Source organism: Manis javanica, chromosome 2, assembly GCF_040802235.1.
Source record: "Manis javanica isolate MJ-LG chromosome 2, MJ_LKY, whole genome shotgun sequence".
In the NCBI taxonomy this organism is placed as follows: domain Eukaryota; kingdom Metazoa; phylum Chordata; class Mammalia; order Pholidota; family Manidae; genus Manis; species Manis javanica.
The window spans coordinates 60990625-61017932 of NC_133157.1; the positions used below are offsets into that span (position 1 = coordinate 60990625).

At 38.5% G+C, this 27308-nt stretch overlaps 2 protein-coding genes across 15 annotated transcripts in view; one reads left to right on the forward strand and one right to left on the reverse strand.

Moving 5' to 3' along the window:
* The window catches only part of ERMP1 (endoplasmic reticulum metallopeptidase 1), a 168625-nt gene that overhangs the window by 81476 nt on the left and 59841 nt on the right, over nt 1-27308 (forward strand). For 4 of the 11 annotated variants that reach the window (XR_012127734.1, XR_012127736.1, XR_012127737.1 and 1 more), the window contains exons 14-15: nt 10756-10919; nt 11041-11175. Coding sequence is in view for 3 of the 11 variants with exons in the window: in XM_073228568.1 (XP_073084669.1) it covers nt 10756-10919; nt 11041-11175; nt 25429-25467 (338 nt within the window). In the remaining 8 variants the exon portion in view is untranslated. Of the gene's footprint in view, nt 1-10755; nt 10920-11040; nt 12987-13455; nt 15930-23103; nt 23189-25428; nt 27254-27308 lie in introns of those variants that run through there. The other 7 variants (XR_005061514.2, XR_005061515.2, XR_005061516.2 and 4 more) reach the window with 7 other exon arrangements.
* RIC1 (RIC1 homolog, RAB6A GEF complex partner 1) overlaps nt 16453-27308 on the reverse strand; it is a 127791-nt gene continuing 116935 nt past the window's right edge. For all 4 annotated transcript variants that reach the window (XM_073228567.1, XM_073228565.1, XM_073228566.1 and 1 more), the window contains 7 exons: nt 25645-25803; nt 25419-25555; nt 23540-23826; nt 22498-22689; nt 20248-20425; nt 19910-20098; nt 16453-19044 (listed from right to left, as the gene is read on the reverse strand). In XM_073228567.1, coding sequence (XP_073084668.1) covers nt 18756-19044; nt 19910-20098; nt 20248-20425; nt 22498-22689; nt 23540-23826; nt 25419-25555; nt 25645-25803 — 1431 coding nt within the window. In that variant the 3' untranslated portion in view covers nt 16453-18755. The remainder of the gene's footprint in view (nt 19045-19909; nt 20099-20247; nt 20426-22497; nt 22690-23539; nt 23827-25418; nt 25556-25644; nt 25804-27308) is intronic.

A 27308-nucleotide genomic window follows, 5' to 3' on the forward strand; every position in this document is an offset into this window, starting at 1 on the left:
GGGGTTTTGTTCTTGGGTAGTTTTTTGATTACTGTTTCAATTTCTTTGCTTGTAATTGGTTTGTTTAACTTTTGTGTTTCTTCCTTGGTCAGTCTTGGGAGGTTGTATTTTTCTAGGAAGTTGTCCATTTCTTCTAGGTTTTCCAGCTTGTTGGCATATAGGTTTTCATAGTAGTCTTTAATAATTCTTTGTATTTCTGTGGAGTCTGTCGTGATTTTTCCATTCTCATTTCTGATTATGTTGATTTGTGTTGACTCTCTTTTTCTCTTAATAAGTTGGGCTAGAGGCTTATCTATTTTGTTTATTTTCTCAAAGAACCAGCTCTTGGTTTCGTTGATTTTTGCTATTGTTTTATTCTTCTCAATTTTGTTTATTTCTTCTCTGATCTTTATTATGTCCCTCCTTCTGCTGACTTTAGGCCTCATTTGTTCTTCTTTTTCCAGTTTTAATAATTGTGATGTTAGACTATTCATTTGGGATTGTTCTTCCTTCTTCAAGTGTGCCTGGATTGCTATATACTTTCCTCTTAAGACTGCTTTTGCTGCATCCCACAGAAGTTGGGGCTTAGTGTTGTTGTTGTCATTTGTTTCTATATATTCCTTGATCTCTATTTTGATTTGTTCATTGATCCATTGATTATTTAGTAGCATGTTGTTAAGCCTCCATGTGTTTGTGAGCCTTTTTGTTTTCTTTGTAGAATTTATTTCTACTTTCATACCTTTGTGGTCTGAAAAATTGGTTGGTAGAATTTCAATATTGTGGAATTTACTGAGGCTCTTTTTGTGAGCTAGTATGTGGTCTATTCTAGAGAATGTTCCATGTGCACTTGAGAAGAATGTATATCCTGTTGCTTTTGGATGTAAAGTTCTATAGATGTCTATTAGGTCCATCTGTTCTAGTGTGTTGTTCAGTGCCTGTGTGTCTTTACTTATTTTCTGCCCGGTGGATCTATCCTTTGGGGTGAGTGGTGTGTTGAAGTCTCCTACAATGAATGCATTGCAGTCTATTTCCCTCTTTAGTTCTGTTAGTATTTGCTTCACATATGCTGGTGCTCCTGTATTGGGTGCATATATATTTAGAATGGTTATATCCTCTTGTTGGACTAAGCCCTTTATCATTATGTAGTGGCCTTCTTTATCTCTTGTTACTTTCTTTGTTTTGAAGTCTATTTTGTCTGATATTAGTACTGCAACCCCTGCTTTCTTCTCACTGTTGTTTGCCTGAAATATGTTTTTCCATCCCTTGACTTTTAGTCTATGCTTATCTTTGGGTTTAAGGTGAGTTTCTTGTAAGCAGCATATAGATGGGTCTTGCTTTTTTATCCATTCTATTACTCTATGTCTTTTGATTGGTGCATTAAGTCCATTTACATTTAGGGTGACTATTGAAAGATATGTACTTATTGCCATTGCAGGCTTTAGATTCGTGGTTACCAAAGGTTCAAGGTTAGCTTCTTTAGTATCTTACTGCCTAACTTAGCTCGCTTATTGAGCTGTTATATACACTGTCTGGAGAGTCTTTTCTTCTCTCCCTTCTTATTCCTCCTCCTCCCTTCTTCATATGTTGTGTGTTTTGTTCTGTGCTCTTTTTAGGGGTGCTCCCATCTAGAGCAGTCCCTGTAGGATGCCCTGTAGAGGTGGTTTGTGGGAAGCAAATTCCCTCAGCTTTTGCTTGTCTGGGAATTGTTTGATCCCACCATCATATTTAAATGATAGTCGTGCTGGATACAGTATCCTTGGTTCAAGGCCCTTCTGTTTCATTGCATTAAGTATATCATGCCATTCTCTTCTGGCCTGTAGGGTTTCTGTTGAGAAGTCTGATGTTAGCCTGATTGGTTTTCCTTTATAGGTGACCTTTTTCTCTCTAGCTGCCTTTAAAACTCTTTCCTTGTCCTTGATCCTTGCCATTTTAATTATTATGTGTCTTGGTGTTGTCCTCCTTGGATCCTTTCTGTTGGGGGTTCTGTATAATTCCATGGTCTGTTCGATTATTTCCTCCCCCAGTTTGGGGAAGTTTTCAGCAATTATTTCTTCAAAGACCCTTTCTATCCCTTTTCCTCTTTCTTCCTCTTCTGGTATCCCTATAATACGAATGTTTTTCCTTTTGTATTGGTCACATATTTCTCTTAGTGTTGTTTCATTCCTGGAGATCCTTTTATCTCTCTCTATGTCAGCTTCTATACGTTCCTGTTCTCTGGCTTCTATTCCTTCAATGGCCTCTTGCATCTTATCCATTCTGCTTATAAATCCTTCCAGGGATTGTTTCACTTCTGTGATCTCCTTCCTGACATCTGTGATCTCCTTCCGGACTTCATCCCACTGCTCTTGCATTTTTCTCTGCATCTCATCCCACTGCTCTTGCATTTTTCTCTGCATCTCATCCCATTGCTCTTGCATTTTTTTCTGCATCTCTGTCAGCATGTTCATGATTTTTATTTTGAATTCTTTTTCAGGAGGACTAGTTAGGTCTGTCTCCTTCTCAGGTGTTGTCTCTGTGATCTTTGTCTGCCTGTAGTTTTGCCTTTTCATGGTGATAGAGATAGTCTGCAGAGCTGGTACAAGTGACCGCTGGAAGAGCTTCCCTTCTTGTTGGTTTGTAGCCTTTTCCTGGGAGAATAGCGACCTCTAGTGGCTTGTGCTGGGCAGCTGTGCGCAGACAGGGCTTCTGCTTCCTGCCCAGTTGCTTTGGGGTTTATCTCCACTGTTGCTGTGGGCTTGGCCTGGCTGGGGCTGTTCCTCCAAAATGGTGGAGCCCCGTTAGAGGGGGAGCAGCCAGGAGACTATTTATCTCCGTAAGGGGCCTCTGTGCTCCCTGCTGCCCAGGGGGTTAGAGTGCCCAGAGATCCCCAGATTCCCTGCTTCTGGTCTAAGTGACCTGTCCTGCCCCTTTAAGATTTCCAAAAAGCACTCTCCAAACCAAAACAACAACAGCAACAATGAGAGAGGGAACAGAAAGGAAAAAAAAAAGAAAAAACACGCGATTTTTTTTTTTTTTTCCTCAGGTGCCGGTCCCAGGCACCCGCGCACTGGTCCTGCTGCCCTGTCTCCCTAGCACCAGGGTCCCTGTCCTTTCAAGGCTTCCAAAAAGCACCCACCCACCGGTCCTGCAGGGAAGGAACGCTCAATATTCTTTGTCCTCAGGCACTGGTCCCACGCACCCGCTCACCAGTCCTGCCGCCCTGCCTCCCTAGCACCGGGGTCCCTGTCCCTTCAAGGCTTCCAAAAAGCACTTGGCAAAAAGAGAGAAAAAAAAGGGGAAAAACGCGCGATTTCTTCCGTCCTCAGGTGCTGGTCTCAGGCACCCACCCACCGGTCCCACAGGGAAAAATGCGGGATATTCTTTGTCCTCAGGTGCCGGTCCCAGGCACCCGCTCACCAGTCCCGCCGCCCTGCCTCCCTAGCACCGGGGTCCCTGTCCCTTTTAGGCTTCCAAAAAGCACTCGCAGAAAAGAGAAAAAAAAAAAGGGGAAAAACGCGCGATTTCCTCTGTCCTCAAGTGCCGGTCTCAGGCACCCGCCCACCGGTCCCGCAGGGAAAAACGGGGGATATTCTTTGTCCTCAGGCGCCGGTCCCAGCCACCCGCTCACCAGTCCCGCCACCGTGCCTCCCTAGCACTGGGGTCCCCGTCCCTTCAAGGCTTCCAAAAAGCGCTTGCCATAAAGAGAAAAAAAAAAAGGGGAAAAACGCGCGACCTCCTCCGTCCTCAGGCACCGGTCTCAGGCACCCGCCCCCAGGTCTCGCAGGGAGAAACGCGGGATATTCTTTGTCCTCCGGCGCTGTTCCCAGGCACCTCCTCACCGGTCCCGCCACCCTGCCTCCCCAGCAACGGGGGCCCGTCCCTCTAAGGCTTCCAAAAAGCGCTCGCCAAAAAAAAAAACTGCTCCGGTTTCTCTCCACCCGCCGGGAGCCGGGGGGAGGGGCGCTCGGGTCCCGCCGGGCTGGGGCTTGTATCTTACCCCCTTCACAAGGCGCTGGGTTCTTGCAGGTGTGGATGTGGTCTGGATGTTGTCCTGTGTCCTGTGGTCTCTATTTTAGGAAGATTTTTCTTTGTTATATTTTCATAGCTCTATGTGTTTTTGGGAGGAGATTTCCACTGCTCTACTCACGCCGCCATCTTGGCTCCCGCCTCTACTTCCCTTTATTTTTATCTGTGTATGTTTTTGGGTTTGAAGTGTCTCTTGTAGGCAGCATATGGATGGGTCTTTTTTCCATATCTATTCTGCCTCTCTGTGTCCTTTGATTGGTGCATTCAGTCCATTTATGTTTAAGGTGATTATTGGTAGATATGTATGTATTGCCATTTCGTTAGTTCTCTGTTTTTTTGTATTTCCTCTTTTCCTTTCTTCCTCTCTTATATTCTTCTCTTGTTATTGATGGTTTTCTTTAGTGTTGTAATTGGATTTCTCTTTTTAAAATTTATTTTTGTGTGTATTGTAGTGTTTAGTTTTGGGTTACTGAGGTGAAGTTCAAGGATAGCTTCTTTACTATATAATCTATCTTAAACTGTTGATTACTCTATTTCAAACACAATCTAAAGGTACTTTTTGTTTACTTATTCCTCCTCCTCCAGATTTTTCATATTAGATCTCATAATCTGCACTGTTACTGTATTGCTTGACCAATTTTGTGTATAGCTGATTTTGCTGCTTTTGTTTTAATTTTGTACTTGCTTGGTAATTAGTTGGTCTATTACCTTTACTATGGGTTTATTTGCACTGGTGAAGGCTATTTAGTCTTAGGGTCATTTCCATCTGTAGCAATTCCTTTAACATCATGTAAGACTGCCTTAGTGGAGGTGAATTCTTTCACCTTTCATTTATCTGGACATTGTTAATCCCTGCTTCAAATTTAAATAATCTTGCTGGGTTGAGCATTCTTGGCAGGAGGTCCTTCTGTTTCAGTACATTAAATATATCATGTCACTCCCTTCTGGCCTGAAGAGTTCCTGTTGAGAAGTCTTCTGATAGCCTGATGGGATTTCCTTTATAACTAATCTTTTTTCTCTGGCTGCTTTCAACACTCCTTATCATTGATCTTTGCCATTTTAATTATTATATGTCTTGACAACAACAAGACATATAATAATTAAAATGGCAAAGATCAATGATTAAAATGGCAAAGATCCTCTGTTTGGGAATCTCTATGCTTCCATGATCTGAGTGTCTGTTTCCTTCCCCACACTGGGGAAGTTTTCAACAATTATTTCCTTGAAGAGACTTTTCATCCCTTTGTTTTTCTCTTCTCCTTCTGGTACCCCTATTATGCAAATATTGTTTCATCTGGATGGTCACATAGCTCTCTTATCATTCTTGGATTCATAGAGATCCTTTTTTTCTCTTATCCTCAGCTTGTTTTCCTGTTCTCTAATTTCTATTTCATTTATCATTTCCTTTATATGATCTGATCTACTTTTAAATCCCTCCATTGTATGTTTCACTTCTGTTACTGTATTCTTCAGCTCTGAGTGGCTCTTTTTTTCAGGTTTCAGGTTGAAGTTCTCCCTCAGATCTTGAATACTTTTCTGTAAATCTGTGAGCATGTTTATGACTTTTAGTTTTAAATCTTTGATCAAGATTGGTGATCTCTGTTTCATTTAGCCCTCTTTCCTGGGGTTCTGTCTTATAGTTTTGTTTGGATCCAGTTCCGCTCCCTGCTCACTTTGTCAGGGATTGTTTCTTCCTTTGTATTAGATAACTCTGTTATGCTTTCTGGTCTAAAGAGTAGTAGCTTTATGAAGGTGTGCTATGGTGCCCAGAAGCTCAAGATTCTTTATTCTCCAGTGTCTGGTTCTGTTCTGTGGGTCCCCGGTTGTTGGTGTGTCATGGGTGGGGTGCCTTCCTGTCTGGCTTCTGTAGTGGTCTGAGTCTGGGTGCGCAGTTTGCTTGAGCTGCTGCCTTTGTGATCAGCTCAGGAATCTTTGTTTGGTGTGGGTGGGGCTGCCCTCTTCCTGGCCTGCAGGGTTATGGTAGGGCTGCAGGGTTAATGGGGTGGGCAGACCAATGTGCCCCAGTTGGATACACAGCACCGGGTTTGGACACCTGCAGGGAGGAAGGAGCTCTTGGGCCTGGCTCCTCCAGGCACCTCTGGTAGGGCTGAAATGGAGCCAGGCAAGCTGGGAGGGACTCCCTTTGCCAGGCAGGCAGCAAAGTCAGATACTGCTGCTGGGTCAAGCAGGTTGTCTGTCGGAAGTAGGTGCAGGGGGAGCCTTGGGGCTGTACTGCCAGCAGTGGGGATGGAGCATCTGGAGGTCCCGAGAGTTACTGACCTTTTGGGCCAAGGAACGGTTGGGGAGGTATCTGCCACCTGTTCTGCAGTCTTCAGGTCGTTTTCAGGACTAGTTGAATTTGCTGTTTTTTCCTCTTCTATGTGGTGGTTTCAGGAGGAGGTTTCTGTCTTGTCTTCCTATTCCTCCATCTTTCTTCTGTAGTCTTTTAAATCTCTATTGTATTTATTTTGCTCTAGTCTTTATTATTTCCTTCCTTCCATTTACTTAGGGTTTTGTTTTTTGTTCGTTTTCTAGTTCCTTTAGGTGTAAGTTTAGATTGAGCTTTTTATTTTGGTAGGGACTCTATTGCTGTAAAGTTCCCTCTTAGAACTGCTTTTGTTGTGTTCTGAAGATTTTGGAACATTCTGTTTCCATCTCGTTTGTCTCCAGTATTTTTTGATGTCTTCTGTATTTATCCATTGGTTGGCTTCTACCTGTTTTTGTTTTCCAGTTTCTTTTCTTATAATTAATTTCTAATTTAATACCACTGTGGTCAAAAAAGATGCTTGATACAATTTATATCTTAAATTTATTGAGACTTGTTTTGTGATCTGTTCTGAGGAATGTTCCATGTTCTCCTGAAAGGAATGTGTAATCTGTTTTTGGCTGTAATACCTGTTAAGTGCTTCTGGTCTAAAGTGTCATTCAAAGCTATTTGCTTATTGAGTTTCTGTCTGGGTGATCTATCTACTCTGTGAGTGGGGTGTTAAGGTCCTTTCCTAGTAGTATATTACTGTCAACTCCTTTATAGCTGTTGATATTTATTTTATGTATTTAGATGTTCCTATTGTGGGTACATACTTGTAATTGTTTTATCATCTTGTTGGATTGATCCCTTCATCATTGTATAATGCCTTTCTCTCTTGCTAGTCTTTTGAAGTCTATTTTATTTGATGTAAGTATTGTTGCCTCAGCTTTTGTTTTGATTCCATTTGTATGGAATATTCCATCCCTTCACTTTCAGTCTGTATGTCTTTAGGTCTCAATTGAGTCTTAACCTAAAGCATATAGATGGGTCTTATTTTTACCCTTTAATCCACCCTGTGTCTTTTGACTGGAGCACTTAGTCCATTTACATTTAAAGTAATTATTGATAGTATGTACTGATAACCAGTTTGTTGATTGTTTTCAGGTGGTTTTTTAGTTCCTTTCTTGCTTTCTTCCCTTGTGATTTGATGACTTTATTGTTATGCTTGGGGGGTTCCTTTTTTTTGGCTATTAAAGGTTTTGGTTTGTGGTTATTATGAAATTCATAGGTAACACCTTATGTATGTACAGTATATTTTAAGTTGATGGTCACTTAATTTCTAACATTTAATAAGAGCACTACATTTTTTACCTCCTCCACATTTTATTTGACATATTCCACGTCTTATTTTGTGTCTTGTAATTATTGTAGATAGAACTGATTTTACTTTTGTCTTGAACCATTACACTAGTTTTTTAAGTGACTGATTATTACCTTATATATTTGTCTTTACCAAAGCTTTTCTTTTAATTTTCTAACTGCTTCTTAAGGTCTTCTCTTGCTTAAAGTAGTCCCTTCAACATTTTTTGTATGGCACGTTTAGTGGTGGATTCCTTGACCTTCATTTGGGAGACTTTCTTTCAATTCTGGAAGATAATCTTGCTGGGTACAGTATTCTTGGTTGTAGATTTTTTTTTTTTCCAGATGATAATGTCATGAGGTTTTCCTTTGTATTTAACTGTTTGCTTCTCTCTTGCTGCTTTTAAGATTCTCTTGCTATTTAATTTTTGGTATTTTAACTATTATGTATATTTGTATGGACTTTGTTGGGTTTATTTTGCTTGGGGTACTTTTGCTTCCTGGATCTGTGTGTTTCCTTCTGCAGGTTCATAAAATTTTTAGCTATTATTTCTTCAAATAAATTTTCTGCCCCTTTGTTTCTCCTTCTGGTACTCTTGTAATGTGCATATTATACTTATTGTCCTAAAGGTCCCTTAACTTGTTCACATATTTTAAAATTATTTTCCTCTTTGCTGTTGAGCTTGTTTTCCCCTACCTTGTCTTCCAGATCACTTATCCATTCTTTTGCATCCTCTAATCTGCTGTTGATTCCTCCTTGTGTATTTTTCAGCTCTGTTTGGTTCTTTTTTTTTAGATTTTCTATCTGTTGAAGTTCTCAACTGAGATCAACCACTCTTCTCCCAAGTTCAGTGAGCATCTATGATGACAGTTTTGTTGAACTCTCAATTGGGTATACTGCTCATCTGTTTTTTTCCTGAGGTTTTATCTTTTGTTTGGAACATATTCTTCTGTCTCATTTTGTCTGACTCTTGTTTCTCTGTATTATGTAGTCAGTAGGACAGCCATGTCACCTGATCTTGGCGGCCTTATGTAGAGCATGTCCTGTGGGGTCTAGAAGCACAATGCCTCCCTCCCACCACAACTGATTGTTCCAGGGGTGTCCCCTGCATGGGCTGCATGCCATCCTGCTGTTGTGACTGGTACACAACTGCTGTCGGCACACTGTTGGTTGGGACTGTTGACACTGTGCTGGGTCTGGGAGTGAATGAGTCCGTGGAGACACTTTAAGATCAGAGTTTAAGTTTCCTACAGCCCTCAGCTTCTTCTAGAGTTAAGCCTTGCTGATTTTCAAAGCCAGATGAAGAAAATAACATTTTTGATTGATTGGTCTGCTGTATTCTGTTCTCAATTTGATTTCTGATTTTTTTGGTTACTTTTGTTGTCCTTTTTACTTGTCATTTTTATTTTACTGAAAATTTTTTATTGCTATTTATTTTCCTCTTATCACTGTTCTGCATGTACTTGTTTCTGATACATAGAATTTGTATTTTAAGAAACTGCTCCAGTTTTCTTTCCTTTCTCACCCTGAATCTTTGAAGTAAGATGACCTTTTCATTTCCAGATAGACCATTTTAGTTTGTTGGTTTCAAATTTTATTGGATTATGATCAAAGTGTTACTGGTAATCTTATAGAACTGGTATTAACTGTTTGATCCAATACTTTCTTTCATGCCCAACTCAGTATGTTCTGTATTATTAGTATGTAAAGTTTTACATACTATCTACTTCAACTGACCCTTTTTATGTAAATGTTTTATAAAGGTCTTTTATATCATTTTTTGTTCAATTGATATGTCTTGTACTGAGAGTAGAATATTAGTCTTAGTTTCTACGTGTATGTATAATCATGTTATATCTCCCTATAGTTTTACTTCATAAAGTGGTTGCTCTTTTATGGAACACTAGATTCATAATATTTGTATCATTATGAATTTAGTTTTAAAAAGTTGTTTTAATGCTTTTTGTCTTCGTTTTGTTTTCTAATATCAGAGATTTTTTTGTGTGTGCACTTGCCTCAGATATCTTTGTTCATACCTTTATTTTTATCCTTTCTGAAGTATGTTTCTTGAAGATCTGATTTTGTAAGCCAAGTGGAGAATTTTTCTTTTAGTGCTGAATTAGGTCAATTAAAATTTATTTTGTATGACTCATAACATTGGGTCTCAACTTGTCAGAGTATTTTATAATTATGTCTTTGCTCTTTGAATAACTTTTTGGGCACTTAAGGTTTATATTTTTGTTTTGATGACCTATTGTTTAAACTGTTTTAAATGGCATTCTTTAACTCTCATTATTAGCCAATACAAGTTTTTGTTTTCTTTCCCTCTCAAAATTTGTTACCTACAACAATTGTGCATGAGTTTCCACCCTTATCTGACTGTCTTAGTAATATTTGGGTATACTAAAACCCTCATTTTCTAGGTCTTATGGAGTTTTTCAGTTATCTCTTGGTCATATGAAGTTTTTTCTCTAGATTTCTGAAGACGGGCTCACAAGTACTACGTTTTTGTATGTTTAAATGGCAGGGCCAAGACTTAAACATAGGTTTTCACATTGTGAATTCGGTGCCTTTTTCTCATTACTTATCCTTGTTGATACATAGTGTCAAATGTCCCTTAAGTTTGTGGTGATTGTCTTTAAAGTGACATAAGGCATGAACCTCATAGCATGGTTTGGTGGTGGGTCAGTTGCTTTTATTTATTTTTATTAAGGTATCATTGATAAACAATCCTATACTCAGGTTTCACATGAGCAACATTGTGGTTACTAGACTCCCCCCATTATCAAGTCCCCCCACACCCCATTACATTCACTGTCCATCAGCATAGTAAGATGCTATAGAGTCACTACTTGTGTTCTCTGTGTTGTACTGCCTTCCCCATGCCCCCCCACCACATTATGTGTGCTAATCATAATGCCCCCTTTCCTCCTTCTCCCTCCCTTCTTACCCTTCCTCCCCAGTCCCTTTCCCTTTGGTAACTGTTAGTCCATTCTTGGATTTTGTGAGTCTGCTGCTGTTTTGTTCCTTCAGTTTTTGCTTTGTTCTTATACTCCACAGATGAGTGAAATCATTTGGTACTTGCCTTTCTCCACCTGGCTTATTTCAGGTCAGTTACTTTTCTTGTTGCTATATTTTAACTGTTCTTTCTTTTATCCTACAGGACCAAGCCATATGTCATTCTATGTTCGAACCCACAAAGGGTCAACACTTTCTCAGTGGTCTTTTGGCAACGGCACCCCTGTCACAAGTAAAGGAGGGGACTACTTTGTATTTTACTCGCATGGACTCCAGGCCTCTGCATGGCAGTTCTGGATAGAAGTACAGGTAGGAATTTCCCAGCACTACCGGTATCATTGATTACCTCTCCAGGTCGTATTTAGCAAGAACCTTGGGATTAGTATTCTGCCTTTGTAGAGCTAGAGAGCTAACTAATATTCTCTGCCAGGTGTTGGAAGAACAACCTGAAAGAATGGTCACCGTGGCCATTGCTGCCCACTATTTTTCTGGGGAAGACAAGAGATCCTCCCGGCTGGATACCCTGAAAGAGAAGTTCCCAGATTGGACATTTCCCTCTGCCTGGGTGTGCACCTACAATCTCTTTGTGTTTTAATACAGGGATACTCCATGTGACATAGTTTCTCCCTCAGTTACATGGATGCTTGTAATGTAAGTCAATGAATTCTAATGAGCATATGTTCAAGTAGTTTTGTGGGCTAATACTCATCAAGGCCAAGCACTATAATGTTTTTGCTATGGGATAGTGATGCATGGCCTTGTTGATACTTGAAAATGCCAGTTTTCTAGCACTTAAGCACATGTGGGTATTGCCACTACACACATAAACCATTTTACATGACCTTAAGGACAAAACCCAAGCCACTTCAATAGTTGTCACCTTAGAAACTCATGAAAAACGTGGAAGGTACTGTAAGACTGTTGTGAATGAGAAAAATGACATTTTCCAATTAAAGCCCATTTATTGTGTTAGTGGCTGACAGGTAGAACACCATTCACTGAAGTAATGATTCCTTGAGGCCTGAGTTTGTGCTGCCTCAGGGAGCCTTAAGAGTGGGGTTTTCATCTGTTGTGATGCCTTAACAGTGGCTTGAGGTCCACTGTTGTGATACTTTTCTGAGGTTGTTCTCAATGGCTGCAACACGTCTGTTCCTCTCTCCACCTTAACAGTTTGAGAAGAGGAACGTTTGGCCAAAACCCATTTATTCCCTATGGGTTTTGACAGGTTCTTAGTTCAGAATATTATTTAAGTATACAACCACAACTTCCTTCCTCAGAGCACAGAGTTGCTTTGGTGGGTATTCTGGGGTGGGAACAGAGTGGGGTGAGGGATGGTTGTAAGTGGCTGGGCATTTCCAAATATTTATTCTGTTGGTTTTATAGGAGTCTTCTGTTATCCTAGGTTAATCCATTAGGATGTAATTTTGATGCACTGGGTCCTATTTTTGTCTGTTTTCCAACTAGTTGAACAGATTTAGTTTCTTAGAAACTTACTGTCCAGCAGAGCTTGGACTTGAGAGTGTGGCTTGTACTGGAATGAGACCTCTATCTATACCTGTGGCTGCTAGTTTTCAGATCCTGCATGGCAGCTCTAGGACTTAAAGGTGCTTTTCATTTTAAGGAAGATGGATGGCTGTGTAACTTGTGAGGTGTATCACAGGAGTGGAAGGGTCTGGTGAAATCAGTGCTGAATTCTGCTTTTTTCTATTAGGTCAGACAAATTTTGAGTTTAGCAAGCATAGGGTAGAAAAAGATTTTAAAGAAAAGCCACAAAATGTGCATCACAGGAGGAAATTCTTCTTGAAGCTGCTTGTGTAAAGTGTACAATGTGCTTTCTCAATCATGCTCCTCTTATTGTAACTCATTTAAGCAATGCCTGGGCTCCCAGACAGCAGGGCTGCAGCCAAAGCTGAGTAACAACATGCTGGCTGTCACGTGCATGGACACAGGAGTGGTTGTCAGCCTTTATAGAAACAATATAGTACTAGTTTCAAGTGCCTGGCCCCTGCCACATTTATCTGTGAAGTGAGATCATTTCTGAATGTGTCAGGCAATATATAAAGTTTGCAGTGTGTATACCTCGTATGGAATCACAGTTGTGGAGAAATAGTAATTTCTGTTGCTGTGGTTAGAGTACTAGAAATTTATAGGCAAATCATGGTTTTCATATTCAAAAGCTGATATCATGCAAGGTCAGTGACAAAGATACACACTAGTCTTGGCACACTTAGTCTTCTTGGGGGCTTGTTTTAATGCCAGAAATGGTTAATTAATTGCAGTATTTATGGTTCTGTTAACACACAAAGTCAGATCAGTATCCTCTGGGATTAAAGAACTCTAGTAATTCATCATTTGAATAAATTCATTTCTAATTAATGCATTATTTCCTATATAATTTAACAGTACTGCACATTTGGGGAAAATGATTTTCAAGAGACTTCTTACATTGTGTTGGACCTAAGAATGTTGCCATCAAGTATTTGCATAGCTTGACAGAATTCCTAAAATGTTACCACTGAGGGGGGCCATAAGCCAGGCCACTACCTCATGAAGCTGTAGGAAGGATGAAGATGTCTGTCCATATCTTTTCTTGTTTTGCTGACTTAATTGTTGCCTTAACGATGGTACTGAAAAACCTTTTAACATACTAGTTAGTATCTTCAACAGAAAAAAAAATACATTGTATGTTCTCTTTTATACCCTTATTTGAGGGGTTATTTCAAGTCCAGAACCTTTTAAACCCTCTAAAAAAACTTTTAAAAGACCTAAGATGACTCATGGGGGTATAAGTGCTGTTTTAATAGGTCATGTGATCAAAACTTAACATGGAAATCTTTTCTATCAGGTAATGAAACTGTGCATCTAAACTTCACAGAAATTCATGACCTACTTGGTAAATATTGAGCTTCAGTGTATTTAGTAGTCTTAATCTTCTCCACTGGAGGTCACCGAAGTGCTAGTGAAGAAGGATGTTCTTTCACTGGGGAATAGGAGGACAGGAAGAAGAAATTCTTTGAGCCAGAGTGACCTCCACAGAAGGGCACTGCCACTCTCAGAGCATGCAACTGAGCATTGCATGACCTCTGTGCAAGCTGTTTTGCTTTCTGAGTGAATTCCCTTCAAACAGTTCAGTACAAAGGTAAAGCAGCTGAACAACTTCTATTCCTAATACACTTTTGCCTTAAGAGCCAAAGCCAAATTTATGCCCCTGAATGTGTTTTTTATACTACTTGATGCTACTGTCTTACTTGATTTCTAAGACTATAACATGATAGTGCTTTTCTCTTAAGTAAGTTTGGCCCTTGCAGTGACAAAGTGGGATCTATCCCAGGAATGCAACATTGGTTAAACATCTGAAAAATCAATGTAATACACCATGTTAATTAATGACCATATGAAGCCAAAAAAATTTTTGACAAAGGCTGACACTTTTTCATGATAAAAGCACTCAACAGAAGGGAACTGTCTCCACTTGACAAAGCTCATCTATGAAACAAAGAAGGCTTTCTAAGATCAGAAAGACAACAAGAATGTCCATGGTTCACTCCAATAGAGTATAGTATTTAACACTATTATTAGAAGCTCTAGCTGGAGCAGTTTGGCAAGAAACATCCAGACTAGAAAGGCAGAGAAAATAACCTCTAGGTGCAGATGACATGATCCTCCACATGAGAGAATCCTAAGGAATCCATTAAAAAAACCTTATTAGTTAATAACAAATGAGTAGAGCAATAGTGTAGGAGCCAATATCAATATACAACAGTTACATTTCTAGATAGCCTATTTGCCATAGCATTAAGAAAAATACTTAGGAAGCTTAATAATAGTACAAGATTATGCACATAACCAAAAAGACATCCAGTGTTCATAGATTTGGAAGGCTTCATATTAAGATGAAAATACTCTCCCAATTGATCTACAGGTTGAATGAACATAACCCATCAAAATCCTGCTTCCTTGTGTGTGTGCACACACAGATAATGACAAGCTGATACCTAAAATTCATAGGGAAACTCAAGAGACCCAGAATAGCATCAAAACAGTCTTGAAAAAGCAAATGACTCACACTTTTAAAACTGCCTGTAAAGTAACAGTAATCAACATAGTGTGGTACTGGAATTAAGAACAGGCATATAGATCAATGTAATATAATTAACAGTCCAGAAATAGACCTACACATTTATAGTCCATGGATTTTCAAAATTCAGTGGGGAAAAAAAATGTGCAGGGACAACTGACTGACTACCCACATACAAAAAAACAAAGACCTTACAACTTCATTATATACAAAAATTAAATCAAAATGGATCAAGGGCGTTAACATAGGAGATAAAAGCATATCTTAATATGGACATAAATCTTCGTAACTTGGATTAGACGGTTTCTTAGATCCAAAAGCATAAGCAGCCAATGAAAAGATTGAAGCGTGAAAGTATTTCATTTGGGTAAATACAAAGGACAGAATCATGAAAGTGAAAAGATAAGCCTTTAGAATGATAAAGTATTTGCAAGTCATTTATCTGATTAAGGTCTAATATCCAGAATATATAAAGGACTTCTGCAAACCAACAAAAAGACGATCCAATTGTGAAATGGGCAAAGGATGTAAATAGGCAATTTCTCCAAAGACACACAAAAGACATTGGCTATAGGGAAATACAAATCTAAACATGAGATACCACTTCATAACTGCCTCATATGGCTATAATCCAAAATAGCCAATAACAAGTATTGATGGCAGATACTGGAAGCTGTCTCCACTGCTAGCAGAAATGTAAAAGAAACGGCACAGCACAGGCACTCTGGAATAGTTATTAGGGATTTCCTCAAAAAATTAACCATTATGACCTAGCACTGACATTCTTAGAGAACTTAAGACAGAAGCTTTAATGTGACTGTTCATGGTAGCATTGTTCATGACATTCAAAAAGTGGAAACCACCCAGATGTTCCTTAACTGATAAGTGGATAAACAAATGTATATATCCATAACATTTCAGAATATCATTCAGCCTTATAAGGGAATCAAGTACTGATAATATGAAGCTGAACCTTGAAGATTTCATGCTAAGGCAAAGCAAGACGGAAACAGTTGTGCTGTACTATGTGATTCTACTTATATGAAGTATCCAGAATAGGCAATTCCCCAGGGAACAAAAACAAATTTATGTCAATAGGAAAAAGGAAAAAATCTTTGTTGTTGTTGTTGTTGCCCTTTCATCCTCCTTGGTAACCACCAGTCACTTTTCAGTGTCTATGAGTCTGTTTTGTTCCTTCTGTTTTGCTTTTACATTCCACAAATAAGTGAAATCATATGATATTTATCTTTCTCTGGCTTATTTATTTCACTGGGCATACTACTGTCTAGATCCATCCATGTTGTTGCAAATGGCAGGCCTTTTTATTTTTTTTGGCTGAATAATATTCCATTGTGTATACGGACCACATCTTCTTTATCCATTCATCTGTTGATGGACACTTAGGTTGCTTTCATCAAAATCATTTTTAAGTCCACCTATTTTGATGGTTAAGTCTCCTCTATAGTTACACACACAGTTTTGTTGATGAAAATCAAATAGGACATAATTTTTATATTTTGAATATTTTCCAAGTCATTATCATGGATTGTCTCTTCCAGTCTTCTCTTCTCCAGCAGCTAGGATGCTGCCAACTCTTGATGCCCCTATTCTAAATAATTCTGCATATAAATTTTAAATCTGTATGGGTTCCAGCTATTTCATAAGGAAAATTCTAAGAGGCAGAATTATCTAATGAAAAGAATTTCTTTGGTTGTTAGTACATATACTTCTTGCTGTTAACCTGAGACGATGAATAAACAAAAGTTCAGGTAATGGTTTTATTACCTTTTACCAAGTAAAAAAATCCAGAAAATGTATATTACAGACATAGCAGCAACTTTTTAATTACAAGCAAAGATGGACTCTACCTCCAAATGACTTCTTGTTTTGGTATCAGCAAGTAATTTAAACTTAAAAATAGTCATACTGAATACTTAAATTCATTGGCTAAAATTATGGCTTAAACAGTTGATATGTGAACCAAACAAGGCTAAATAAAATACGAATTTTTAAATGTATATACAAATTACCACAGAGAATTTTCTGTAAACCTACCAATTTTTTTTATCTTGGGCACCATTTCCATTAGTTGAAAGACAAGTATTTTTTGGGAGAAAAGATTCATTCGTGGTATTAACCACAGGAATACAGTCAACTTCTTGGTGACCTGCTTTTAAGAATGCAAGATGAACCCAGCAGAATGTCAGGATATTTGAAAAGATCACAGCTGTTTATGGTGGTAAATATTTTATTGACTGAATATTCACACCAAACACAAAAATAATGCTAGTAGTTCTCCCCCTGGACTAGGACAGGAGAAGAAATGTCAGTTTAGTTTCTTGCTGGGCTGCATGTACTCACATGGGAAGTTATTTCCTATCTTAAGGTTCAGGGAAAGGTAGTTTAAAACAAAGGCTTAAATACAAGTAGCACCAGAAGGACCAGGTTCCAATAATCACATATTCCATCCATTCAGGAGATTCTGTATGTGAAATTATTGCACTTGTAAAAAGTAAAGATAGTAAATTACCAAACTCAATAATTTAAAACAATCTGATGAATTCTGAACTAAACAATTTCAAAATGGTATTGAGTTTCCCCTCAAAGGAAATCTGGATAGGACAACTGAAACTAGCCATATACTTTAAAAGGCAAGGAAGGATAAGGACCGAGTTTTATTTCTAAATCGTAACTGCACTATGAGGAGAAAGGTTGTTTTACATAGTGGTATGAATTTGGTCCACATCAAATACATTGTTCTTATAAAAATAAACAAGTCTGTTTCTGTAAAAAATAACATTGCATTCCTTTGTTCAAACTGCACAGTACAAACAAGCTAAATTAATACTGTTAAAAGGTTATTAGAAGTACATATAATGGATATGTGTTTAGCCTGAAGCAATTAAGGAATATGCAGTTATGTTTTCATAATGTATGAAAACTGAAATTTTAAATTTAAGTCAGATCTAGAAATACATAAAATATTTTTAAAGTTATAATGAGTGCATTCTTTACATACTAATTTTTAGGCATGATAATATAGGATTTAGCATCTATTTACATAAAAGTCCATTTTTATTCAATTTACAAAAGCAATAAATAAGAAACATTGATTTGCACAAAACCTGTTTCAATGCATGATCAGTGTGACCATTTCTGTTACTTTCTGACCAAGCCAATAATAAACCTGTCTTCTATGAAGGCTGCTCATATTTGGAAAAAAGAGCAAGCCCTGTCTTCTTCATTCCAAGAGTATCTCTAGCCATGCAGAATCCAGCATAAAACCTTACAAATTATAATACAAGCCCTAAAAATAAGACAGTGCCTCTGAGTGTATTTATACAAGAGTATTCACAAAAAGATACAACAGTTCTTTGATATAAAAAATACAGTGGTATCTAAGCATAATCGATCAGAACCCCTCCAACCTCTGCCCACATTGACTTTGCAGGAGACAAGCAGGCACACTGACTCACAGGTGACCCGCTTCCATCAGTTCAGGACTAGACTTAACAGGCTAGCAAAGCCACAGAGCGTGTCTCCATTTCACCTGCACATGTTCTGCTAGGGTAGCCATCTATTCACGAGGCCCAATTAGGGAGTACAGCGCTCTAGACCCAAGGGGGGCATACAGGTAGCTCAAGTACATGATGAGCTAGAGCAAGCACCTTAGCATTTATTTTTAAAAAGCCATCTGGAGACAAGCTGAACCAGAAAACCTGTAAGAAGCTGTAAGTAGTGAAAAAGTAAACTCATCAAGGGCAAAACAATCCCTATGGTTTAAGAGCTACCAACCTTTATGAATAAAACCAAAATATTCTCATGTACATCTGTACAATATTCTTTATTACTTTTCACTGCAGCTTAAAAAAATTTTTTTTATGAAAAATGATTCATTTGATATCACATTTTTATGGAGTTAGAGATTTCTTAAAATTTAGTAATACCTTACCAGAGTCTCTGAGCTGAGTTCTCTCCCTGGTTAAATCATCCAACTAGGTCACAGTATCCTCAGTTGCACACTGCTGCTAATTAATACTGCCCATGGTGAAGGTACCTCACTGTTGTTAGGACACAGAACAGTCGTAAGTCCCATCCTGAAAAGGTTCTTCCTCCTCAGCTCGGATTGTGTCCTCTTCTTTCCGGCTGACCATACTGCCACCTCCGACCTCGCCCTGGGGGATGCTTCCATGGCCCAAGGAGCCCCTGCTCTCCTCTGCCCGCGGGCTGTTCTGTTCAGGAGTCTTACCCACAATTACTGGCTGGAAGGCTTCAGGCTGGATCTGCTCTTCTGTTATTTCACTGAGTTTCTGTAGTTGTGGCTTGATGACGTTTAAAAATGGCTTATATCCAGGACTAGGTAGAGGAAAAAGGAAATTAGCTTTCATCTGCCATACTCAAAAGCTTCCATAGGGTGTTATGGACAAATTCCTACTCTACACTGATACTGGTTAGGTCAATGAAGGGTATAGGAGGAAAGAGAGGGTATGGGCGGTAGAGAAGAAAGGGCAAGTAGGTGCCCTGGCCAGCATACAGGGAGCTGCACACAGTGAACTATGAGTCTTGGATTTCTGAGCACTTAGAAGCAAAGACTGACATTCTTTATCCAGTATTACAACTGAAAATCATATTCTACAGTTTAAGAACCAAAAGGATTTTAGACTCGAAGAAGGACCTTCAGAGAACATCTAACCTAAATGAATTTATCAATTAAGGAAAACTAGATCCAAGTAAGGGAAGCCCAAATCACACATCATTGGTGACAAAAGGCTAGACCTCATTGGTGACAAAAGGCTAGAATCCCAGGCTCTTAACTTCTATCCACTACTCTTAATTCAGGCTTCCTAGTAACCGCTATGGAATGTTAAATTCACATAGACCTTACAAATTTTCACTTTTGCAAGTAGACATTTTTAGGTTATTACCTTCAGTACCACAGAAAAAGCTCCAGTCTAATTCTAAGATCATTTATACTGCAGTCAATCAAGTCAGTGACATACATTCCCTTTATAAACTGACCACCACCATCTCAAGGACAATTATCATTAAAATGGCTGGGTACGGAATAGTAATTCAAGAAAATGTAGTCTTAAAAATGAACATACAAGTGTTTTTATTTCTACCAATCTAAAAATCTCTATATAAATGAACCAGAACTAAGCCTTACTGTTAAAGGACAGGATTCAGCCAATGTAAAAAGCCTAAGGAAATGAGCACTTACCAATCTGTAGAGGCCCATCGGTCCACTGCATGTAGCCCTGTTTTTATATTCTGTAACATCTCTCCATCTACCTCCGAAGACTGTGTAATAACCAAAATCTGGTTGATTACTGCAGATTCTCTAAGAATCAGGCCTATGACAGTGCACCAGTCCAGACATCCTGCCTCCATGAAGATGTGCAGCAAATACCTATATATAAGCAGAAACAGAATGATTCATACCAAGAAGAATCTACAAGTTACTAATGGGCAATCATGATCAGAAAAGTAGCCCCTGTACCCTGTTTAACCAAATATCTTGAGTAGGTAACTGTACTTTCAAAATGCTGAGAAACTCACCGAAGCTGGACCTGGGATTTGTGAGGCCCTTTACTCGCCAGCTCCATGGAGATGTGCTCTAGCTCTGACTGAGTTAGACTGAGTGTGGAGAAATTTTCATCCACCATTGTCCAATCCCCATCCACCATGGAGCTACTTTCAGTCAAGTCTGTGGCTGAACCAATACTGCATTCATCACCTGAAGAATTGCCAAAAATTATGTTTTAATTTTTAAATATTAGCTATTCCTCAGATGTTGGTATCTCCTCAGGATTTTGAAACCAAAACATTACTCTGCTAAAATTCCCACATTATATTAACAGTAAATATTTAAAAAAACATATTTTGAGAGATAACCAAGCATTACATGCCTTTCTATGGAAAAACATACTGTATCACCTATTAAGTAATCTCACTTGCTGCCAAAAAGAAATCTAGCTATATAAGTTGATCAAGTCTTTAGCTTCAATTACCAATTTATAAGAAATATGTAAAACACAAGAAATACATGTCATAAAGATGCAACAACCACAATCTATATTATTATGAGAAAATCCATAAAAGCAGGTTTCTTCAATGAGTAAGTTGTGAGAGAAAAAGATGGGGATGGGAACAATGACTGAAAAGATCAAAATGTGGATCTTGATTCAAACATAAGAAAAATAGTAACATTATGAAACAATTGGAATTTGCTTTCTGGATATTTTTTGGTATTAAGGAATTGTTAAATTTCATGGGGATGATCCCTAAACACACACACATTTTTTTAAAATAAAGTCCTTTTAGAGGTACATACTGAAACATTCACAAATAAAATTTATCATGTCTTGGATTTGGTTCAGTAATACAAAGGAGGGGGGAAGTAGATGAAACAAATCTGGTCATGAGTTAGTAATAACGGAAGCTGGGTGATGGATACACAGGACTGGAGAGTAAGCGGTCCTTTACATATTTATCTTTACTTTTTAAATATGTTTGAAATGATCTAAGTTTTCTAAAAAAAGCAGTAGTACCTCCTCATATCCATTAGAATGGCTACTATAAAAAAACTAGCAAATAAGTGTTGATGGGGATGTGGAGAAATCAGTACATTGTCAACACTGGTGGGAATATAAAACAGTACAGTGGTTCCTCAAAGCATTAAAAATTGAATAATCATATGACCCGGTAATCCCACTTCTGGGTATATACCCAAGAGAATAAGAAGCAGAATCTCAAAGTTCATTGTTGCATTATTCACAATGGCCAAAAGGTGGAAACAACACAATAGTCCATCGTCGGACAGATGAACAAAATGTGGTATATACACATAATGGAATATTATTCAGCCTTAAAAAAGGAAGGAAATTCTGACACTTGCTACAACATGGATGAACTTTGTGAACATGCTAAGTGAAATAAGCCTGTCACAAAACAATACATGAAGTATCTAAAGCAGTCATATTCAGAGACAGAAAATAGAATGGTAGTTGCCACAAGTTGGGAAAGGGGAATTGTTACTTAATGGCCACAGAGCTTCAGTTTTGCAAGATGAGGGGTTCCGGAGGTTGGCTGCACAACCTTAGGTATACTTAACACTGCTGATCCATACACTACAGACTGAAAACTCAAACAGCAGGCGAGTGCCACACTAAGAAAACTGCTGAAAATTAGACCCATTGCTACTTAAACTCCTATAATTATATAAGCCTAAACAACAAAAATCACTTTAAAACTTTTTAAATTTGTAATTCATCCATTGCTTGAAGAGCAGAGGCTGGCACATACTTTTTAGTAAAGGGCCAGATGGTAAATATTTTAAGCTTTGAAGACTAAGAAGCAAAATTAAGGATACTGTATCATCCTTAAAAGAGAAAAAGAAAATTTCCACAAATTTTTACCAAGGAAACAAAAACGAGAAGATATTGAGTGCATACACAGGTCTACTTATGAGAAGACTGGAATTCCTTATGTGGGGATAACAACACTTAGCTTACATTTGCTTACTGACTTCAAAGTTGGTGTTTCTGTATCATCAAATAGACTGCAAAGGTTTATCTACTCGTCCTGATTTGTAATGAGATTTTACCTATTTCATTTATCTAAAATAAACATGGTGAAGTACAGTTCAAGTCCAAGTTGTTTTAGTAACTGCCTACCTCTGCAGCAGATGCTAGTGATTTATCCTCAAAGACACATCTTGAAAGAGTGAAACTCCCTCTGAAGTGCTATAGCACACATACTTTCTTACAAAGAAACTGAAGAGGAGCTAGGATTCAAAATGGCATTTACCTTTATTAGATAAAGGTGATAGAAAGGCATCTTGCATTTGTGGTCCATGAGATGAGGCTGTATCTGTCTCATGATGTGTGGGGCCAATGCTGCCGAGCCAGCTCTGACTTCGTTGGACATTAGAGATCCCAGCATCTATCTCAAGGTTTAAAAAAGGATCAGCCGACTGACACTTTAACAGCTGCTCTCCCACTGCAAAGCAGGTCCAAAAACAAAGTTAACATTGGGAATTTAAGGTGCACACAGTGCTGTTTCCAACTCAGTAATTTCAGCTTCTCCTCCTCTCACCTCCAAATACTAAAACTTCAAAGCCAACTACTGCCCTACGATGCACCATCTACCTGCAAACCAACCATGGATGTGGGGCTGAGACAACATGGACTGACTACATGATGCTATCTAACAGTTATCTTCTATGTGTCTTATTAGAACTAGGGAAAACTTCATTCTGTTCATCTTTTAAGTGATTTTCCTTGGTTCTTAACATGACAAGAAATTTCCAAATGCCATAATAGAAGGTTTTTGTTTGAAATACCATAAGTGATAATTAAAAGTATACTGAACTAAAAAATTTCATTTTTTAATTTTTCTTTCATCAAAATACAGCTTCACTTTGTCTTTTCCTAGTTTGGAAGATAGTCCAAGCTCTCAAAGATGCATTTTACCATTTCTCTGGAATAAGTCTTGTCAGGTAAGTCAGTTTAGCTTATTTTGAGGTCCATAACTAACCAATTCCAAAACTCCTCTCTACAAATAAGTGGTAGTACTCATATTCAGCACATTCTCAACTTGTTGATTTTCTGAGGTAACAATGGTTGGATTTATAAATTAAACTTCAGCATCCCAAGACTTAGAGATATAGGTTCTACTTTACTTATATCCTTGGTCAAATGGTAGATGTTCCAACTGATGTACAAAAAGTTGGCTTTTATCTGAATTTAGAATGAAAAGACTTTCTTGAATATCAGCTAACAGCAAAATGTCTAAAAATGTGGAGTAAGATACAGTTCTCCTTGTGCACATGACACAAAGCCCAAGTTACCTGTTTGGTATTTTCCATTCTTGAAAGGAGAACTGATAGAAGAGGCTGGGATAATGGGAAGTGGCCACAGGAAATCTTTGTGGAGTCTCTTCAGGGCTAACACAAAGTTGTCTACCCGGGCAGCTCGGGTACGTTCCTTGCATAGCCAGCTAATGAGTTCAAAGCCTAGCTGGGCTGCAAAGCAGCCAAGGTCCTTTAGCCGAACTTCTTCTAAGAGACGCCGAGCATGTCTCCAGAGCATCATGTCAATATACATATTCTCAGCACAGTCACTGTCTTTACTCCATCTGTAAGTGGAAACATAAGAAAGCTGCAGAAAATCTTTACTTGAGGACTTCACACACTTTTATGCAGCAGCACTGGTAATTTTGAGAAGGAGATAAGAGATCTAAGATCTAATTCTGGCTGAAAAGGAAAATACATTATCAGGGTTTCTCCTCTGTGTGATGCCATGACGTGCTGAACATACCAGGAGCACAGGAGGCTCTTAAAACATTCGTAAAATGAATACACGTACTGGGAAAAAATAGGAGACAACACAAAGCCAAACCAGGAAGAAGGTTGTGGCTGGCTGAAGGAAAGAAAAGGAGCAAATAAATGTTGTATTTGAAGAAACCCATGAAAAGAGGGAAGGAGATCAGGTCATGAAACCAGGGAGAGAAAAGCAAAGTGAAATGAAGTCTCTCAATGTGAGTTATGTAGACAAAAAAATAAAACCGATTTTTAAAGCTTAATGACTTGACTACATACAGTCTATCATCCTTTACTCACAGGAGCTGATGTACCTGGGTTGGTACCTGGGTAATGTGCTTTCAGCCAGAGGCAGCACTGGAGCGAGGTTGCCTTGATTCAGATCTTGGCTGTGCCACCCATTAGTTGTGTGAACATAACCAAGTTTATTTTCTGGGCCTCTGTTTCTTCCCCTGTACACTGTGGGTGCCCTTATAGAGATTAAAAGCCTCCATGTGTACTGCTTAGAACCATGCCTGGCACATAGCACTATGTATGCATTAGCCAGTATTTAAATTCAGGGTATAGCCAAGATGCTACTGTTTGCCTGGCAACTGTTTACAGTTCTCCATGGTTGCACTTTATCTGTACATAGCCCATAATGTATATGTGTGTATGTTGGGAGTGGGGGTGGCATTAATGGGAGTGCCTGTGATAAGGAAAAGCAATAAAACATCAAAACAGAAATCGTTCAATAAGCTGTCACTGTGTGCCAGGCAGTGTAGGTGACAAGACAACAGAGTATAAAAGGATTAGGGAAGGAGGGGAGAAAATGAGCCAAGAATGTGTAACAGCACAGGAAGGACTACAAGGACCTCACACACATAGGAATTTCTAACTATTTTATAATGTTCGGTATGAATTCATGGTTCTGCCTCAGGAGGCAATAACCCATCTGTGGGTGATTTATCCCTCAGTCTCCAGGATATACTTTTTGGTTCTCCCACTGTTTAATGACTTCTCCAGTCAAGAAAGTCACAGGAGAGTCAATACACGAGGACTACATTTTAATTTTTTGTGAAGAAATAGAGTTGGACAGAAGGTTAACTGTTGACTGTTAAGCTTTTGAATTATCTGCAGATTTATCTATCTTCCTTTTTATTTTGGTCCTCTGTTATCAAAGGTACTTTAAAGTTATTTGCATTCTGAACAAGCAAACCAAGATCTAAGCTAGCACAAGGGACAAAACTATAGAGTAAAGAAGTGTGAATTTTGGAGGAAGAAAAAAAAGGGAAGCCTTTTGGGAACAGAAAAGGGACTGCAAACTGGATCAAATAGATGTTTTCCTAAGATCCAATTCTGTAAATGCCCTGAAATGCAATGAATCACAGAATGTCCTGACAGAAGTAATGATTCTTTATTCTTTTACCTTTTCCCAGAAGGACCAGATGGCATACTTAGTGTTTTCTGTAAGCTGAATTTACTAGCAGGAACATTTTCAGCTGACTGAGATAAACTGATGCTTCGATTCCTGAAGAACTCAAATCCACCACTTGAACTGGGTTCCTAAGATTACACACAAGATGCATCACGTTAGGGAAAAAAGATGCCATGCAGTGTATGGACTAGAGAAGCTGTGCTACTGTGCAACTAACCTGAGCTGTAGGTGTGGATGGTGGTGTCTCAGATTCTCCAGATCCAATGGCTTTAAGAAATCGAATCATGTGTCGACACAGGTCCCATTTGCCTTGTTCCAGTGCTGTATTGAACAGAAGGGTGGCATGTTGCCTACTTACTGCTGGGACTTCCATATTCTACAAAAACAACCACGGAAAGCAAGCATTCTTTTTATACTGCAAATGATTTGTGAAGATACAAGCAATTTATCATCTCCACAGTTCCTAAACCCAGAAACAGGAATGTAGCCACAACACTGTAGGAGATAGTTCAATATTAAGATTAAGAGGAGCATTAAAAAATAAGGAAAACTGAGGCAAATACTCTGTTGGTATAATACATTATGACTTACTGAACTTCTACTACACTGCAGATACCTTACACAAACCTGATACACATTCTTTCATTTGTCCTAATGACTCTTCAAAATAGGTCTTTCATTTCGGTTTTACAGATGGGTAAAATGAGTTAAGTAACTTGTTGAAGATAAGCAGAAAAGCTGGATTATAAATCTGGGTTTGCCTGACTCCAAGAGAGCTGAGGTCTGTCTCCTGTGACAGTTTCCTGAGGATGTGACCAAGAACAGCTTTGCTCTGGGAAACAGTAGTAGTGCTACACAGGCAGTGTCCTCTGTCACTCCCGCACATTTAACATCACTTCTTGCCTTGGCCTTCACGGAAAGGTGCCTACTAGACAAGTTTAACTAGAATTATTAGATGACAATCCATAGAAACTTAGTAATCCTGATAAAGTTTCTAATTGCACTGCTTGGGAGATCACTGAAAGTTTAAGTAACCTACAATGAAAAACAACTACCTTATAGTTTCTATTTTTAGGATTCTATGGCTTTTTAAGACTAGCAAGGAATCACAGGATTCAGGACCATCCAGCCTCTGCTTGAATATATCCTGTGCTTTTAATCAGGGGTCCTGAAGCAACTACACTGATAGGATATCTGCCTCAGACAGTTCCAAACCAGGTTCATGGTTAGCTTCTTAAATTGATGGTAACAACTTTGTAGTTATTTGCAAATACCTTTAAGTGCAGCTTACCAAATCCGTATCAGAATGATAGGAGCAACACTCGCTCTTTTATCAAGTATATAATGAAACAAATTTTCAGGAGTCTCAGAGAGCCCATTGTTTTGACAACAACTGTGTGCTATGAGGAAAACTACTGTGGCAGGCCTGAGGTTTCTCAGCTTGCTATGGAGAGCCTAACATAAGGTGCTCTGCGCTGATCCATGTCCCCTCAGCAATTCCACACTATCAGGAAACAAATGTATTATTGTAGGGGGGCTCAAATAAATCCACTAATAATCAAAATAATTCTTTATTATGTTTCTTATGTAAGACTTGAATAATAATCTGTTATGTATGTACTTACATGTATTATATATAACACATACATTTTTTTCAGTACTGATCAAATATTCAAAATAATACTGTAAACTCATTAATATTTTCGGCCTACTTATGGACAAGTAGGATTTTAAAATCCCTGTGATGTTATGCTATGATATTCAAATTTTGTGTCACTATTTGATAATAGTTCTTCAAAAGGAAAAGAGATAAAGTGAACAGAAAACTGGACTGTATTAATTCCTAAGGCACAACCAGTGTCAACATAGAACATTCTTTTC